The sequence below is a fragment of the Sclerotinia sclerotiorum genome, genomic scaffold (assembly GCF_000146945.2).
Source record: "Sclerotinia sclerotiorum 1980 UF-70 scaffold_23 genomic scaffold, whole genome shotgun sequence".
NCBI lineage: Eukaryota > Fungi > Ascomycota > Leotiomycetes > Helotiales > Sclerotiniaceae > Sclerotinia > Sclerotinia sclerotiorum.
The window spans coordinates 458,871-475,471 of NW_001820813.1; the positions used below are offsets into that span (position 1 = coordinate 458,871).

At 42.3% G+C, this 16,601-nt stretch overlaps 6 protein-coding genes across 6 annotated transcripts; 4 read left to right on the forward strand and 2 right to left on the reverse strand.

Moving 5' to 3' along the window:
* Positions 1-332: 332 nt before the first annotated feature.
* SS1G_13107 (hypothetical protein) lies at positions 333-1,052 on the forward strand (the record flags this gene model as incomplete). Its single annotated transcript, XM_001585964.1, has 1 exon — positions 333-1,052. One exon carries the CDS (start codon positions 333-335, stop codon positions 1,050-1,052), a length of 720 nt encoding a protein of 239 aa, XP_001586014.1.
* A 361-nt stretch (positions 1,053-1,413) lies between these two features.
* SS1G_13108 (hypothetical protein) lies at positions 1,414-2,112 on the reverse strand (the record flags this gene model as incomplete). Its single annotated transcript, XM_001585965.1, has 2 exons — positions 1,414-2,002; positions 2,069-2,112. The coding sequence occupies 2 exons, from the start codon at positions 2,110-2,112 to the stop codon at positions 1,414-1,416; spliced, it is 633 nt and encodes a 210-aa protein (XP_001586015.1).
* Positions 2,113-2,942: 830 nt separating this feature from the next.
* Positions 2,943-4,304, forward strand: SS1G_13109 (hypothetical protein; the record flags this gene model as incomplete). The annotated part of the gene is made up of 1 exon (XM_001585966.1): positions 2,943-4,304. The coding sequence occupies one exon, from the start codon at positions 2,943-2,945 to the stop codon at positions 4,302-4,304; it is 1,362 nt and encodes a 453-aa protein (XP_001586016.1).
* A 710-nt stretch (positions 4,305-5,014) lies between these two features.
* Positions 5,015-7,124, forward strand: SS1G_13110 (hypothetical protein; the record flags this gene model as incomplete). Its single annotated transcript, XM_001585967.1, has 3 exons — positions 5,015-5,482; positions 5,551-6,156; positions 6,417-7,124. 3 exons carry the CDS (start codon positions 5,015-5,017, stop codon positions 7,122-7,124), a joined length of 1,782 nt encoding a protein of 593 aa, XP_001586017.1.
* Positions 7,125-7,723: 599 nt separating this feature from the next.
* SS1G_13111 (hypothetical protein) lies at positions 7,724-9,076 on the reverse strand (the record flags this gene model as incomplete). The annotated part of the gene is made up of 3 exons (XM_001585968.1): positions 7,724-7,768; positions 8,061-8,868; positions 8,922-9,076. The coding sequence occupies 3 exons, from the start codon at positions 9,074-9,076 to the stop codon at positions 7,724-7,726; spliced, it is 1,008 nt and encodes a 335-aa protein (XP_001586018.1).
* Positions 9,077-10,254: 1,178 nt separating this feature from the next.
* SS1G_13112 (hypothetical protein) lies at positions 10,255-15,053 on the forward strand (the record flags this gene model as incomplete). The annotated part of the gene is made up of 10 exons (XM_001585969.1): positions 10,255-10,609; positions 10,934-11,131; positions 11,181-11,425; positions 11,475-11,529; positions 11,644-12,324; positions 12,476-13,295; positions 13,359-13,510; positions 13,561-14,334; positions 14,438-14,731; positions 15,031-15,053. The coding sequence occupies 10 exons, from the start codon at positions 10,255-10,257 to the stop codon at positions 15,051-15,053; spliced, it is 3,597 nt and encodes a 1,198-aa protein (XP_001586019.1).
* Between the last annotated feature and the right edge of the window lie 1,548 nt (positions 15,054-16,601).

Genomic DNA, 16,601 nt, shown 5'->3' on the forward strand with positions numbered 1-16,601 from the left:
CCAGCTTTTGTAAACGTGGAAAAATTCCCCGGCCGTTAAATACATCAATTCAACACTGTGGATACCCTATTCCCTACCTTTATTTTTAATGGCTTCAACCCTCTTTTGAGCATTTTCTGTTCTCCAAGAACATTGACTTTACAAAGCGAAAAGATTCATCTGAAGCGCCACCTTTAACACCCTTAAATGCTGAAATTGATCAGCCTCTTCTTCCGCAAATAGGTGAGATTCTGGATCTAAACGTCCTCTCGCAACTCTCCTTTTTCCTTCCTGGGGAATCTCTCTTCCGTCGTCTCCGACTACTTTATTCTGGTGGTGATGCAGGATTTTCTATGGGTTCCTTCGAAACGAGAGTGTTTAACTGGCGTGCCCCAACTATCCTCTTGGTGGCCGGAAACAGAATTGAAGATATTCCCGCCGGTGGCCAGGAAAGAAATTTTGCAGACACATTACCACCCAAAAGATTTCCCAACGGTGGCAAATCATCAAGAGTTGTTTTTGGAGTTTATCTTTCCCAGCCTTGGAAGCAAACTCACAAAGAGTGTTTTGGAGACACCGATACACTTCTTTTCCAGCTCGAACCTGTTCATGAAGTCTTCCACGCCTCAGTAATTAATAGGGACTATGTGGCATTTTCCAAGCCTCCATCCGCCCATCCATGTTTATCGTTTGGATGTCCGCATCCCAAAACGAAACAAACGGCTGGACTCTCAACTCATGTGAATCTCGGCGCTGTATCACTGTATCTGGATTCATCTTTTGAGTTTGGTGTCTTTACACACAACTATACATCTGGTGGAGGAGCATTTCATAACAGTGAAACTCGACGCAGTGACTTCCAAGATCGTTTCGAAATCGAAAGTTTAGAAGTTTGGGGATGTGGAGGTGATGCTGAAGCTCAAAAGCAAAAGGAGATGTGGGCTTGGGAAGAAAGAGAAGCGGAGGCTAGGAGGAAAATCAATCTTGGGTCGGGTGATATTGAAGCTGATAGAGCGTTACTGGAAATGGCGGGACTGATTGGGGGGAACAGGAGTGGAGGTTCTATGAATTGATAATATAAGCTCGGAGTTTTGGAGATAGTTGGGCATTGATGGATTTGGGACAATTACAGCATGTATGGCGCGGAAATCAAGCTCTTGGGAGGCATAATCTTGCGGGATGTTGGAATCTTCATACAAATACTAACTTGCAATCCAGATATTTTGGATATGAAGAATATTACACTTTTGCTATATGATTGTCCCATAGCCAAGCCCGTAGCAAAATATTGATGAATGAATGGAGTTTGTACATTTCCCTTTACCTTGAATATTACACAATCTCCCATAACCACCAATTAATACCGAACACCAGATCTCAGTGCTATACTCCACCTTATACATCCAATTTTAGCAACCAAGTACCACGACTCCCTCACTTCTTCCCCCACACCATACCCTTCATCTGATCCACGATTCCATTCTTCGTCTTTTCCCCCTCCTCCGCACCCGCATTCGCAGCATCCACCACCAAACCCGAAGCAGCCGATTTTCCCTCCGCCCTCCTCCTCCTCTCATCCCTCATCCTCCTCATTTCCTTCTCCTCCTCATCTCTCGCCTCTAACTCTTTAATCCACGCCTCATTCTTCTCTTTCGCTTTCTGTTCCGCTAATACCCCTTCAAATTCCTTGCGCTTCTTGCGATCCGAGTCCCAGTACATGGATCCTGCTACCATGGCTAACAGTGTGAATCCTTGTGCGTAGATACGTGCACGGAACATGCGTTGCGTGCGGTTGTGGTCGCCGGCGCGGATGGAGCGGGTTGCGCCGACTAGGGCGAGGGTGGTGAGGATACAGCCTGGTGGGTGGGTGAGTGGGTGGGTGAGCTTTTGGGTGGATGGATGGTGAAGTGAGGGAGGGGAAGGGGAAAGTGTGAGTGTGTGGGTGGATTTACCTAGGGGAATGAGAGGTTCTTCTTTCAACCGACGCGTTAATTTCTGCCAGCGATTTTCTTCATAGAAATCACTATCCATCCCACTCATTAGCTACGGCTATCAATAAATAAAAGCGTAGTATAGAAATGTTACATACGTATCGCCATCGAAAGACGACGGTAAAGGAGTATTGCTCGGCATTTTTATTAAATGATTGATCTTTCCTTCCTCGTCGCTATCAGCCAAAAGTATCAGGAACCTCAGATGATGTTGAATTATGGTGAATTTGTTGATGTCTAATAAAGCTTTATTCAATTTCAATTCAATTCAATTCAATGCTTTGCTTTGCTTTGCTTTGCCCCTCCAAAATTGATCGAATCAAATTCTAGGTCCACTGGTCTGGTGGTCGTGATATCATCGGCATTCACAGATCCCTGCAAAAATTTCATTGTAAAGAAAGGAGGCTCCGATATCGAAATTCGCGAAAGCAAAGTAAATGAAAGTAAACGAAACAGCTCCAAAATTTATGACTCAACTCGATGAAATCTTTATAAATATCAATAAAACACTCAATTGTAAAATAAATCCATACAATATTTTCAGATATGGAGAACGGTGTCGTACTAACAAATGGAGAGATATCCTCATCCTCATCTCGTCCTCGAACACCCACGCTCAATTCCTTTTCCTTGACAGAATATACAACCAATCCATCCCCGCCATGCGAAAGTCCCAAATCGAAAGTCAGGAGCGTCGTTCCGCAGGAATTTATCCTGCCAAATGGTTATCCTGATGTAAGTGTATTCATTCAGTCAAATTTGATTATTTACAACGATAGGATAGCTAGTTAATCAATTAATTGAATACAGTATCTGCGACTTATCCTCACTTCGCGAGTCTATGAAGTCGTCAAAGAGACTCCTCTTACTCCAGCCGTCAATCTCAGTAATCGTTTAGAATGCAACGTTTTGTTAAAACGGGAAGATCTGCAACCGGTGTTTAGTTTTAAATTGAGAGGCGCGTATAATAAAATGGCACATTTAGATCCGAAGATTAGCTGGAAAGGTGTCGTTGCTTGTTCGGCTGGAAATCATGCGCAGGGTGTTGCGTATTCGGCGAGGAAACTCAAGATGCCTGCTACGATTGTGATGCCGGAAGGGACACCTAGTATTAAACATCTTAATGTTACGCGACTGGGTGGCTCGGTGGTGTTGCATGGTCAGGATTTCGATGCCGCGAAGGAGGAGTGTGGGAGGTTGGAGAAATTGCATGGTTTGACGAATATTCCTCCGTTTGATGATCCTTATGTTATTGCGGGTCAGGGTACCATTGGTATGGAACTTCTGAGACAAACGAATATTCATAAGTTGGAGGCTATTTTCTGCTGTGTGGGTGGTGGTGGGTTGATCGCGGGTATTGGTGTTTATGTCAAGCGCATTGCTCCACATGTGAAGATTATTGGTGTCGAGACTTATGATGCGAATGCTATGGTGCAATCGCTTGCAGCTGGAAAACGAGTGGCATTGAAGGAAGTGGGATTATTTGCAGATGGTGCTGCGGTTAAGAATGTGGGAGAGGAAACTTTCAGAATTTGTCAAGAGGTCATTGATGATGTTATTCAAGTTACCACGGATGAAACTTGCGCGGCTATCAAAGATGTTTTCGAAGACACAAGATCTATTGTCGAACCAGCTGGAGCTCTTGCCTTGGCAGGACTTAAGAAATATGTTGCGGCCAATCCATCCCCAGACACGTCAAGAAACCTGGTAGCCATCGCTTCTGGAGCAAATATGAATTTTGATCGTCTTCGATTTGTGGCTGAACGTGCTGCTCTTGGAGAACGCAAAGAAGCTCTTCTCAGTGTCAGCATTCCCGAAACTCCTGGAGCCTTCTCTGAACTCATCAAGGCAGTTATGCCACATGCCGTCACCGAATTTTCATATCGATATGCCACAGATACCGTTGCTAATGTACTCATTGGCATCTCCCTCACCTCACCAGCATCTCAAAGAGATGAAGAGCTCCAATCTCTCCTTTCTCGCATCTCATCAGGCGGAATGAGTCCCATGGATCTATCGGGAGATGAACTTGCTAAATCACACATTCGCTACCTAGTTGGTGGTCGCTCAGGAGTACCAAATGAACGACTCTACATGTTTAATTTCCCAGAAAGACCCGGTGCGCTCGAGAAATTCCTCACAACATTGAGACCGAGATATAACATCAGTCTTTTCCAATACCGTAATGCGGGTAGTGATATTGGGAAGGTCTTAACGGGTATCGTATGTCCTGATGATGAGGTTAAAGATCTCGAAAGATTTTTGCAGGAGATTGGATATCCCTGGACGGATTGTACAGAGTCAGAGGTTTTTAAGACGTTTTTGAGATCTTAGATTATGATTTAGAGCAAGATGTTATGGGTCATGATGATGAAAGATGAGAGATGAGGAAAAGATATGCATGAGCAGTGAAGAAATGCTTTTTATGAATGGGATAATGCATGCTATTAGCTCGGCGTTTTTAGGATGATTTTTTAAGCGGTTTGTTAACGTCGTAGAAAAAAACGCGGTTGTAGCGTTGACTTTATTTCCTGCGTTGTAGGTAGGTAGATGGATATATAATGAAGATATCGTAGATTCTACGGGTTAGATGGTAGATTTGTTATGTGTGCTATTTATTATTTGATTGTTTGTGTGAACTTCTGTGGTGGGATTATTTTTTATTCTTAAATTACCTGTTGGGGATAATTCATTTTGAGACAATCACATGTCATCCCACCTTCCAGTCGCTACTACTCTTTTTAATAAAGTATATCAAATATGTATGACTTCATTATCATCCATATCGGAAGGAGGGAAAATAGATTTCTGGGTACGAAAACCTAATTTAATTTATTTATTCAAATCAATCCAAGCCAATCCAACCCAATGTATCACAACATATTAATATCATCACACAACATAAAAACAATCCTTATCCTTTCAAAGTTTACTTGAAATTCAAACAAACGCATGCATGCAAATATCATAAAAAGAAAAACAACCCTCTCTACTCCATTCTTCCACTGACAGTATCCTCATCTGTCAGGTAGAGGTCGGCTAGGATGCATCCACTCGCTTTCTTCATCTTAGGATACTTCATCCTTTTCATAACCGCCAATCTCCATTCCCTCTACGATACCTGGACCTCATCTACGCTCTACTGTGTACGCGAACCATATACAATTACCACACTCTCTTCTTCATTCCCCAATCCTAAATGTTTCCGCACGAGAATCGATCAGATTACTCAGGTACTAGAGGATGTGCCCAGCGGAGAATATGCTGAGAAAATTACTTGGTTGAATGGATTTGTGTTGCCCGGTATTATTGAGTCTCATGGTCATATTTTGCAGTATGGGGAGATGTTGGAGAGTGTTGGTTTGTATGATGCGGTTAGTGTGGAGGATGTGAGGTGGAGGATTAAGGAGTGGTTGGGTAGACATCAGGGGGAGGGATATGGGGAGAGGGACAAGTGGATTAGAGGGGTGGGATGGGATCAAGCTCATTTTGGGGGTGTGATGCCCACGGCTGTATGTATCCATTCATCTTTATCTTATTGTTTCCGTGATGTGAAAGATTATGCTGATGGAATTTATAGAAACAACTTTCTGAAGATCCAGAATTAAAGGATCTATATATTATGCTCGATAGAGTTGATATTCATTGTGTATGGACTTCAGAAAAAGTCCTCTCTCTTCTTTCAGATCCGCTTCCTGAAGCTCCTCCTGGTGGAGAAATCATTACCAATCCTGGACCTGGTGTCTTTTGCGATAATGCAATGGATAATTTTATCTATCCTCTCGCACCAAAACCGGATATACCTCAAAAAGTCGGCTGGCTCAAAACTGCAATGGGGGAGTTAAATAAAGTAGGTATCACGGCCATGAGTGACGCAGGTATGCGAATGGAAGATGTGAAAATCTTGCAAGATTTGGCTAGAAGGGATGAGCTCAGTGTTAGAATTCGAGTCATGGCGGAATGTGAAGAGAGAAATGCTTTTTGTCATCAAGATTTACGAACTGTGAAAGTTATGAGGGATGGTTCTGGTGGAGGTGATATGCTGTTGTTTGGAGGAATCAAACTTTTTGCAGATGGAGCTTTAGGTTCTTGGGGAGCGGCATTGTTGGAACCATACTCGGATAAACCTGAGACTAGTGGAATGATGTTGATCAATGAGACTGAATTAACGGAAGTTGTTAAAAAGGTATTTGACCGCTGTCTTTGCTTTTACATATTGAGTTTGCTAATTCGTCAAGTTTTACCATTGGGACTATCAGATAAATATCCATGCTATTGGTGACCGAGCTAATAGAGCTGCTATCAATGCATTTGAAGCTGTTCTAGGATCTAATTGTCATGGATGCAATGAAGAAAGAAGACTGAGAATTGAGCATGCTCAAATCATAGTAAAGTTCCCACAGCACATCTACAATCATCTCTTTATTTTCCTAACAAAAACCTCAGCATCCAGATGATCAAATACGCATTGCAAAAATGGGAATTCTTCCCAGCATTCAGCCCACACATGCTACATCCGACATGGCATACGCACTATCCCGTCTAGGAGAAAAGCGTCTCTCAAACTCCGCCTATCGCATGCGTTCATTCTTCCCCCTTTCCCACAACAACAATAATACTTCATCATACCCCGGTCCAGTTCTCGGCTCTGATTTCCCAGTCGAACCTCCAAATCCCTTTCATGGTATCTACGCCGCAGTAACCCGTCTCAATCCCAAAACTGGTACGTCACCCTCGGGACCAAAAGGTTGGTATCCGGATGAAAGTCTCTCGATTAAACAGGCTATTCATGGTTTTACGCGTAATGCGGCTTGGGGTTGGAAATTGGAAAATAAAACTGGGGCGATAGAGGGAGGGATGTGGGCGGATTGGATTGTGGTTGATAGGGATCTGATGGGTATGGATATGGATGGGAATGGGGATGCGGAGAAGGAGGAGAAGGTGAATGTGGAGGGATTGAGGGATTTAAAGGTACTGGGTACGTGGGTCAAGGGGAAGAATGTTTGGATCGGAGAGGAGGGGGTTGTGGAGATTGATGGGGTGGATAGGAAGGGTGGTTGGTTTTGGGGGGGATTACTAGGGTTGGTGAGGTGGGTGGTTGGTGGCGTGGGGGGATTGGTGGGTTGGGGTGGGAAGGGGGATGGGGATCTTTGATGGGGTGGATTGGCATAAGGCATAAATTGAAGAACAGAAAAAATTAAATGGAATGGGTATAGAGAGATGGGAAGAAGAAAGAAAAGAGAGAGAAAGAGGAAAGAGATTCTTCTACAAAAAGCAAAAAGTACATACGTAAATAGCATTAGAATAGAAACCCCCTCCTAGAGTAACCCTAGATAAAATACATACATACATATATTAATAATCGATACGATCGGTACATCTCGATATCTTAAGAATTTATTAATCTATCATAGGCTGTAATTAGGCACTTGGTAGATTATGAAAGATGTGTCGTGGAAGAAGATATATTGGGTTTCTTGAGACCAGAAAGAGCATCAGATTGAATTGATTGATTCTCTAGCTAAGCAGTTAAGCTGCGAGTATATATCCAAAAAAAAATGAAGGAATAGGGTTAGGTATTCAGCCTTCGGAATTAAAGTGCTTTGAAATCAAAGTATTGAAAGCAAACAAACAGTATACCAAAAAGGAAAGAATGAATTAAAAGTTGAGTTTTGTTTGCTCCTTATATGCATCATGCAATATATATGCATATGCTGCCAAGATCCCAGGAGGTCAACAAGATATCTAAGTGATCATTTAATACCTATATACCTAGTAGTTTTGCTGTAGAGTTCAAACTAGAGATATTGTATTGGATAGGTTATTTTATTAGATTTCTTTTGATTTTGATCTGGTGGGAAAGTCTATCTAGTACTAGGTAATAGGTAGTAAATCACGTAAATTTCCTCAATGCCCATTCCCTAAAAAGTAAACGCCGACCCTTTCATCCACTCCAGCCTGTCATTATATATGATCATCGCTCATTATTAGATTCGTCATCTTATGTACCCAGATACAAACATAGATCTAGATCTAGATCTAGACACAACCAAGCATTTAAAGTACAGCGTATGCACTGGCATAACTTACGGATCCATCATCTACCTTTACTACCTCATTACTTCGTTCATATCTCACGAATTTAAATTTACCCTTGTCGCTTTGCAGTAATTTGTCTTCTTTTAATTTCTCAATCGCTGCCATGGTGATACCAATTGGATGGCGTCCACAAACTGTATTTCCTGTTTCTTCTAGGTTGTTGAGGAATTCTTGATGTTTTCCTCCGGATATCGCTTCCATGGATAATTTGTCTAGTTTTCCTATACTTTCGTGGATGGGTGGTTGTGTGGGGGATTTGTCCCATCGTGATAATGAGTACCCGGTTGATGTATCGTTTGCATCTGTGGAGGAATCGGAGGGCAGATAATATGTATATTGGAATCGAGGACCCCAGTGACAAAAATCGGAACTCACGATGAAGACACTGGTTTCATCCGCGAGATAGGGTGCTAAGATTGCGCCGAATTTTTTCTCGGTAGACGCATTGGTGTTTCCGACCAAGATGGGGATTAGAGGTGGAAAATCGGATGGAGAATCGAAATTCAAAGAGAGCATTTTGTAAATGTATGGAAGGTGCATTTCGAGAGAATGTTCTGTTTCATCTTGATCGCTATTCATCGTTTTGAATTCTCCCGTTTGGGCTAGTTCCGAAACAGTTGCTCGATCGATCCTCAGATCTCCAAGTGGTGTAGCGTATGTAGAGTGTTTGGATAACGCACATTCCGATAGATACCATGCGTGTGATGGACCTAGAAGAAATATTCGTTTGGCGGAGGAGAGATCGAGAGATTTGTAGGCCCAGGCTGCGGCGGGTCCGGAGTACGAATATCCTGCGTGTCTTTGATGGTGATGGTTAGAATGGATTTCTTTTGGGGGGAAAGGAGAACTTACGGTGCGATTATTACTCGGGCACCTGGAATGGGTATTTTTGTATCGTCGATTGAGGAGGGGACTTGGGATAACCATTCATCGAGTTGAGTGGATAGTGTGGAGGGGTTGGATGTATACCATGAGCCGGCGTGGCTGGCTTCTCTGATACTTCCCATGTTGTTGTATTTATCTATGATTTATGGTTGATTATTGCTTTTAGATTTGTGTTTGTTCTGAAGGATGATGTTGATGAATGATGATGATTATGATGATAAGTGGTTGTTATCGGAGAAAGGTCCACTGCGGGGTGGGGTCAAAATGGCGGGGTAGATAGTAAGTAAGCCCTATGTCCGAACACTAAAGAATTACCTCATCTCATGAATGATTATGTAAGGTTAATCTTAGCTTTTCTATTTCATCCCAACAGATCAGTTTTTTCAATATTCATCAGCCCTTCAAAGATAATCGATTAGTATTAATAGGATCGGCTATTTGGATCTATCAAACTCTGAATGCTGAGCTGGTTACTTACTCACTCAGTGAAACTCAATGAAAATGCCCCTCAGTTGCCTAGTTCTAGACTGGGAGAGAGAGATGATACTTTTTGCATCGAATCGTTTGGTTCCTGCACTAGTGTCTAGATATAGAATTTCTTGACAAATTGAGTCTCTTTGATATGTCTGCGCGTCTTTTAACATTCTTTCTTGGCAATAACACGCGTCTGGTGACGACGATTTGATATCTAGATTCTCCATCTCCAATAGGAGAGTGGCAATATCTATATATACCTAGGTGTATATATATATATAGTGCCTCACCTTGCACATCTAGATATACTAGGTATATTAATTCTATCTAGGCAACAGTTAGCTTTAAACCAACATCCAAACATTATGTGCTGTTATCATAATTTCAAGGATGATGTGATTTTTTATCACGGAACTGGGATAGTGCTTACTATCTCACTGACATTCCTGGACTATGGATAAGCCCTTGTTTATATATCATTCTTCAAAACCTCCATTTTGAACTGAATATTGATTAACAGTTCAAAATCGAAATCGAAATCATGTCGACTAATACTTCAAGTCTTGATCTCCCCATCAATGACTTTGGTCCGGCCGAACCCTTGAGATTTGACTTCACTCCATTGTTCGAAGATGTTATCTTTTCAATTGTACCATCCGTCACTCTACTTCTCTTATTGCCAATTCGGATATGGATGCTTCGAGGCCAACCTCGAAAAGTCAATTCGAGCTTTTTGCATAGCAATAAATTGGTATGGCTATGCTATTCAAAAGTCTTTGGAATCAGACTAATTTTACCGTAGCTATTCTTAGGTGTTTTCACAATCATGCAGACGATTTATCTGGTCATGAATACTACACAGTCAACCTTGAAGACACGAGCAACAGTACCTGCTGCCGCTCTTTTACTTGTAGATGCCCTCGGCCTACTTGCTTTATCACACCTTGAGCATGTACACTCCGTCAAGCCCTCTGCTCTTATCAATGCCTGGCTTTTGCTTACGCTACCTTTCGATATAGCAAGGGCAAGGACACTATGGTTAGATAACGCGAATACTTCGATTGCTGCAGTCTTCACGAGTACTCTTGGTGTCAAGGTTATGGTCATTATCGCCGAGGCAATAGAAAAGCGTCATATTTTAATTGACAGATATCGACACATATCACCGGAAAATACTAGTGGTATATATAGTCGCAGCTTCTTTTGGTGGTTAAACACTCTTATGACAACGGGGTTCCAGCGGGTCATAAGAAATGAAGATTTGTATCCTATTAATGAGGAAATGAGCTCGAAATACCTATATTCACGAGCACAAACCGCATGGGATAGGTGCGACCATAATCGATCGCATTCTTTGCTCTGGTCAACCATAAGAGCCACAAGACGGGTATTTTCTTTCGGCATATTACCCCGAATTTGTATGATTGGTTTCAAATATGCCCAACCTTTCTTACTAGAGAGAACCGTTGGTTTTGCAAACGATGAGAGTCAGCCTGATAGTATAGGATGGGCTTTGACTGGCGCATTTGGTATTGTCTTTCTAGGTTTAGCTGTTTCAAGCGGAACCTATTACCACATGGCTTATCGTTTTAACACGGCGGTACGCGGTTCTTTGGTAAGTTTGATATATGCTAAAACTGTTGATTTGAGCATTACCGCTCTTGACGAATCGGTTGCTGTTACCTTGATGGCGAATGATACAGGTAATATATTGTTTTACCCTTATGTGGAAATTGCTCATTTCTATCACAGGCGCAATTTGTCAAGGCTTCACATATATACACGAGCTTTGGGCGGTACCTACAGAATTATTCGTAGCGATGTACTTGCTCTATCGACAACTTGGTTTAGCTTTCTTGGCTCCTTGCTCCGTTGCCTTGCTCTGCACGGCAGGCATTCTTACCATGGCAAAGTGGATGGGTAATGCACAAAAGATTTGGATTAGGGGTATTCAAACCCGTATCGATGTCACAGCTTCAATTTTAGGGTCAATGAAGGTAATTCTCCCAACAAAGTTTATATGCAATTTGCTAAAATACTATACAGGCTGTGAAGGTACTCGGGTTTACGGACATCCTCACAACCATGGTTCAACATCTTCGTGCGAAAGAAGTATCTCTGTCTAAATTGTTTCGAAGACTTCTATGTGGTCGTGTTTTCTTAGGTATACCCTCCTACGTCAGTCGTTGGAACACCTATCTAAATTGATATTTAGCAAATTGCACCGGTATTATGGCGCCTTTAGTCACATTCACAGTGTTTGTAATCTCAGCCAAACTTACAGGCCGAACATTGAGTACCTCGACAGCATACACATCGCTATCACTAATTGCTCTTTTGGCAGAGCCAATGAATACATTGGTGAGGACCATACCCGAACTCAATGCTGCTGTAGCTTGTTTTGAGAGAATCCAATCTTTCATGTTATCGGATGAACGGAAAGATCATCGTTTGCCATTGGCAAGATATCAGGCATCGGCCACTACTACTAATGCAAGCCAGGGCATTGAGCTACATGATATATCACCCAAAGTAACTCCTTCAGCCATGATCACAGCGCAAAATGCTAGTTTCGCTTGGAGTCAGGATGCTTCCGCCGTGATAGTTGATTTTAGCTTTACCTTGCCATGCTCTCAATCATTTTTTATCATTGGTCCAGTAGGCTGCGGAAAAAGTACCTTACTCAAAGGATTACTTGGTGAAACTCCCTCGTCGAAAGGGTTCATTTATACTAAAACCTCGAAAACGGCATACGTTGAGCAAAGTCCATGGATTCAGAATGGCACTATAATGGATAATATTCTCGGCCCATCAACATTCGATTCGCCTTGGTATGATCAGGTTGTTCGAGCTTGTGCTTTGGAGCAGGACATTTCTATATTGCCTAATAAAAGTGGTAAGAAGTCCTTGTCTAATGATTTTTTTTTAGATATTATGATTTTCAATATCCTACTTGAACTCGATAAGAGTCATGTGGCCTTACACTTCTGTGTCTTATCTCATGGCTTAAAAGGTATACATGAATGTTTACACTGACATAAATGTAGCTACTCGCGTAGGAAGTGGAGGTATTTCTCTAAGTGGCGGTCAAAAACAACGACTAGCACTTGCGAGAGCCGTTTACGCCAAAAATGAGTTCATCATTCTTGATGATGTATTCTCTGGACTTGATTCTGAAACGGAAGATCAAGTATTTAAAAGGCTTTTCGGAAAACAAGGACTCTTCCAAGAAATGGGTACCACTGTTCTTCTTGCAACTCATGCTGTTCATAGGTTGGTATATTCAGACTATATCATCGCAATGGATCAATCGGGTAAAATCATCGAACAAGGTACCTTTGATCTTCTGAAGGCTAGTAGCGGATATGTGAAGAATCTAGCTACTCGACATAAATCAGAGGTAGATGATGTCAGAGAAGCTAATACGGACGAGTTGGCCATGAAGCAAAATCCTTTTGCAGCTGTCGAGAGCGACGATCTCGTGAATGAGGTAGCGGATCTCAATCGACAAACTGGTGATTTTTCAGTTTACAGCTATTACTTTGCCTCCATTGGTTGGATTCCAACAGGACTGTTCTTTGTTTTTGTCTTTGTATTTGGAGCAGCGTCCAAATTACCAGAATTTGCTTTGACGTATTGGACAAGAGCTGTAGCTGTTGAAGGTAATGAAGCAAATCCATACTGGTTAGGGATATACGGGATGTTATCTGGCGTTGCCCTGATCGGATTCGTGGCAGGTGTTTGCCAGTTGGCATTATATATGATGCCAAAAAGTGCAAAAGTCCTTCACCAAAGACTATTGGATTCCGTGATCGGGGCACCTCTTTCTTTCTTCACAGCCACAGATACTGGGACGACTACAAATAGGTAGGTAGAGGGGGTATTTGCCTTGTATTTTCGATTTCTTACTGACACTAAATTCAGATTCAGTCAAGATATGTCTATACTTGATGCAGATCTGCCATATGCAATGGTTGATCTAACCTCGTCTATATGTCAAGCAATAATGGGAGCTATTCTAATGTCTCTATCCGCCGGATACTTTGCCGCAACTATTCCGGTTGTCAGTCTAGCAGTCTGGGGTAAATAACGCACATGTTTCATGTATCGATAACTACTAACTCTTAAACAGTACTACAAAAATTCTATCTCAGGACATCCCGTCAAATACGTCTCTTGGATCTTGAAGCAAAATCTCCTCTATACTCTCACTTCATTGAAACCCTGAGCGGTTTAACCACCATCCGGGCTTTCGGCTGGACTGAGACATTCCGTGAGCAGAATCTCACCTTGTTGGACGCATCTCAAAAACCATACTACCTTCTCTTTTGTATTCAACGTTGGCTAGGTCTTGTCCTTGATCTTCTCGTGACGGCTCTTGCAGTAATCCTCATGATACTCATTGTGAAACTCCGCACCAATATCAGCCCAGGCTACGTCGGTCTCGCGCTCTTAAATGTCACGACATTCAATGAAGCACTTGCTCAAATCATCAAAAACTGGACAAACATGGAAACCGCCGTCGGAGCGGTCTCTCGTCTCAAGAACTTCTCTGCCACAACTGTGAGCGAGAACTTACCATCAGAAATCGAATCTGTGCCAGAGAACTGGCCAGCCTTTGGCGCCATTGAGATCAGAAATGTAAAAGCATCTTATACACCGATTTCCGTCCCCGTAATCCACAATCTCAACCTCTCTATCAGACCAGGCGAAAAGATAGGAATCTGTGGTAGGAGTGGAAGCGGCAAGAGTTCTCTCATCGCCGCTCTGTTCCGCATGTTAGAACTTCATCCCGGGAGTTCCATTCTCGTTGATGGTGTAGATATTAGTACACTACCCCGACAAACTGTTCGAGCACGCTTAAACGCTATTCCTCAAGATCCCTTTTTTCTACGCAGCACTATCCGTATTAACGCCGACCCTTACCATCTTCACCCCGACACAAAAATTATCTCCGCCGCTTGAAAAAGTACAACTCTGGTCTCTGATTTCCTCTAAAGGGGGATTAGAAGCTCAGCTAGACGCTGAATTCTTCTCACATGGTCAAAGGCAATTGTTTTGTCTTGCGAGAGCTATTTTAAGAGGAGGCAGGATTATTGTGTTGGATGAGGCTACAAGTAGTGTGGATAGCGAAACGGATAAATTAATGCAGAGGATTATCAGGGAGGTTTTCGAGGGATGTACTATTCTTGCAGTTGCGCATCGATTAGATACGATAGCGGATTTTGATCGAATTGTTTTGTTGGGGAAAGGAGAGGTCGTGGAGACTGGAACATTTGCGGAGCTGATGCAGAGGGAGGGAGGTGCGTTTAGGGAGTTGTATCATTCATGATTTGGGGCTGGATACAGGTCCGTGACTTGAATTCGCTACGAATTACGAGTATACTGGTCATAACAGAGATAAGATAAAAGGTGCGGATTTCCAATATTGGATATCCCCCCGATATTGAATCAAATTCCAATTTTCTTTCCACCACTCAACTCAGCCCACTCGCTTGAAATTAAAACCATACGGAGGAAACGTGGATAAGTCAACCCCTTCCCCGCCCATAATTTACCACCACAACGGTAAAATGCCCACACTAACCCAAATCCTTATCAGTCATTTCGGGAGGCTTCGGATAAGGCGCAGATTGAACAATTGAATTAACACGTATCTATAGGCATATCTACGGAATTTTTATACTTTGGAAGAACTTACTTACATTAATTACCTACCTACTTTATGACTTGCATACGGCAGGAACACGGAAATGTGAAATGAAGACGGCAGGAGGCGTTGTGGTGCGGCTGAGGCGTTATGCAGTGGTAATCTCCCGTGGATTCGTCGGCTTCTTTGTTGTGGTGAGACTAATTTGCGTGTGCTTGATTGTTGTCGCTCGGTGTCTTATCAGTTGGTGAGGAGGTTTGGTATAGCGTGGGATTTTGTACGTGTGTATTTATGGGTTTGAACACCGATGCGGACGCGGTAAGATGGGAAGATAGATGCTTGCTCCACTTGTTGGAGGTACGGAGTTGAGAACCGCATATTCCGTAGAGTACAGAGTACATGTTAATTCACTCAAATAGAATGTGAATTCGTTGGAGATGTTGGATTGGTTTGCATACCTTACAAGTGATAAGTCACGATAATGTCAATATTGGTTTCAACATGAAGATTTCTAATTAATTAGCTAATAAGTGAAAGATGTCTGAATAACATGTTCATGTAGAAAATCGATATCAAAAAAAGAAATTCGCATTATTCGCCAAGTACCTCAATCAATCATTCAAGATGTCAAAATTAAACTTTAGAGCACTATGGATAGAACACCGATATGTAATACTGCAAGTATACCAATCAGAAGCGAAAATGAAGGGGTACGAATTTCGAGGTGTCGTTAGGCGATGAGAATTGGTATTGACAAAAAATATTTTCTTTTTGAATCTTTTCGGCCGCTGGCTCAAATACTAATCCAATGATCCAACACTACCCACGTAAATTCGGCGAAACCGATCAATTTTATTATGCCTATCTATTATGCTCTATCAACCCATCGTATCACAAAATGTTGGTGCAATGCTGGCTGGGTAGATCCATTTCTTTTTTTCTTTTTCCCTCTTCTGTTATCAGAGTTTGGCCCGTTGGGTAGCTTGGGTGGATACGAGTTTGAGTCGGGTCAGCACGGTTGTTTGCAGGGAGGAGGGTTCCACTAGAGATAATGGTGGAGGTTTGATTGGGATGGCTGATCTTAGTCACTTGGTTGGTGTGTTACTTACGGAGTTGGTGCCTGATGAATCCTGATTTTTTGAGCACGAGCCTTCGAATAGTTTAGAGACTGACTATTTTTGCTGGTGTAGGTCTTGTGAGCGTTAAGTTGTCATGTGGGTTAGTTCCTTTGGAGTGTAGAATGTTGATTTGAGAGTAGCTTATGAGGTATTCGTATGGCGATAAAGTGTAAGAATCTGAATATTAGGGAGTACCTATCCTTATTGATCAAATTGTTCTATATTCAAGATTTCTTTTTCTCTCTTAATACCAATTTAGCGTTCGGAGTTTTATACTTTTTGGCAGCACTTACGAGTATTGAGTTACAGTAGTAGATTTGTGGGGAAGTTTATTTGTGCCTACTACCTAGTCGGACTTCTAAAAGTCTGGATTGGAGGCCGAGACGAATCTTGTCCCATTAGTTT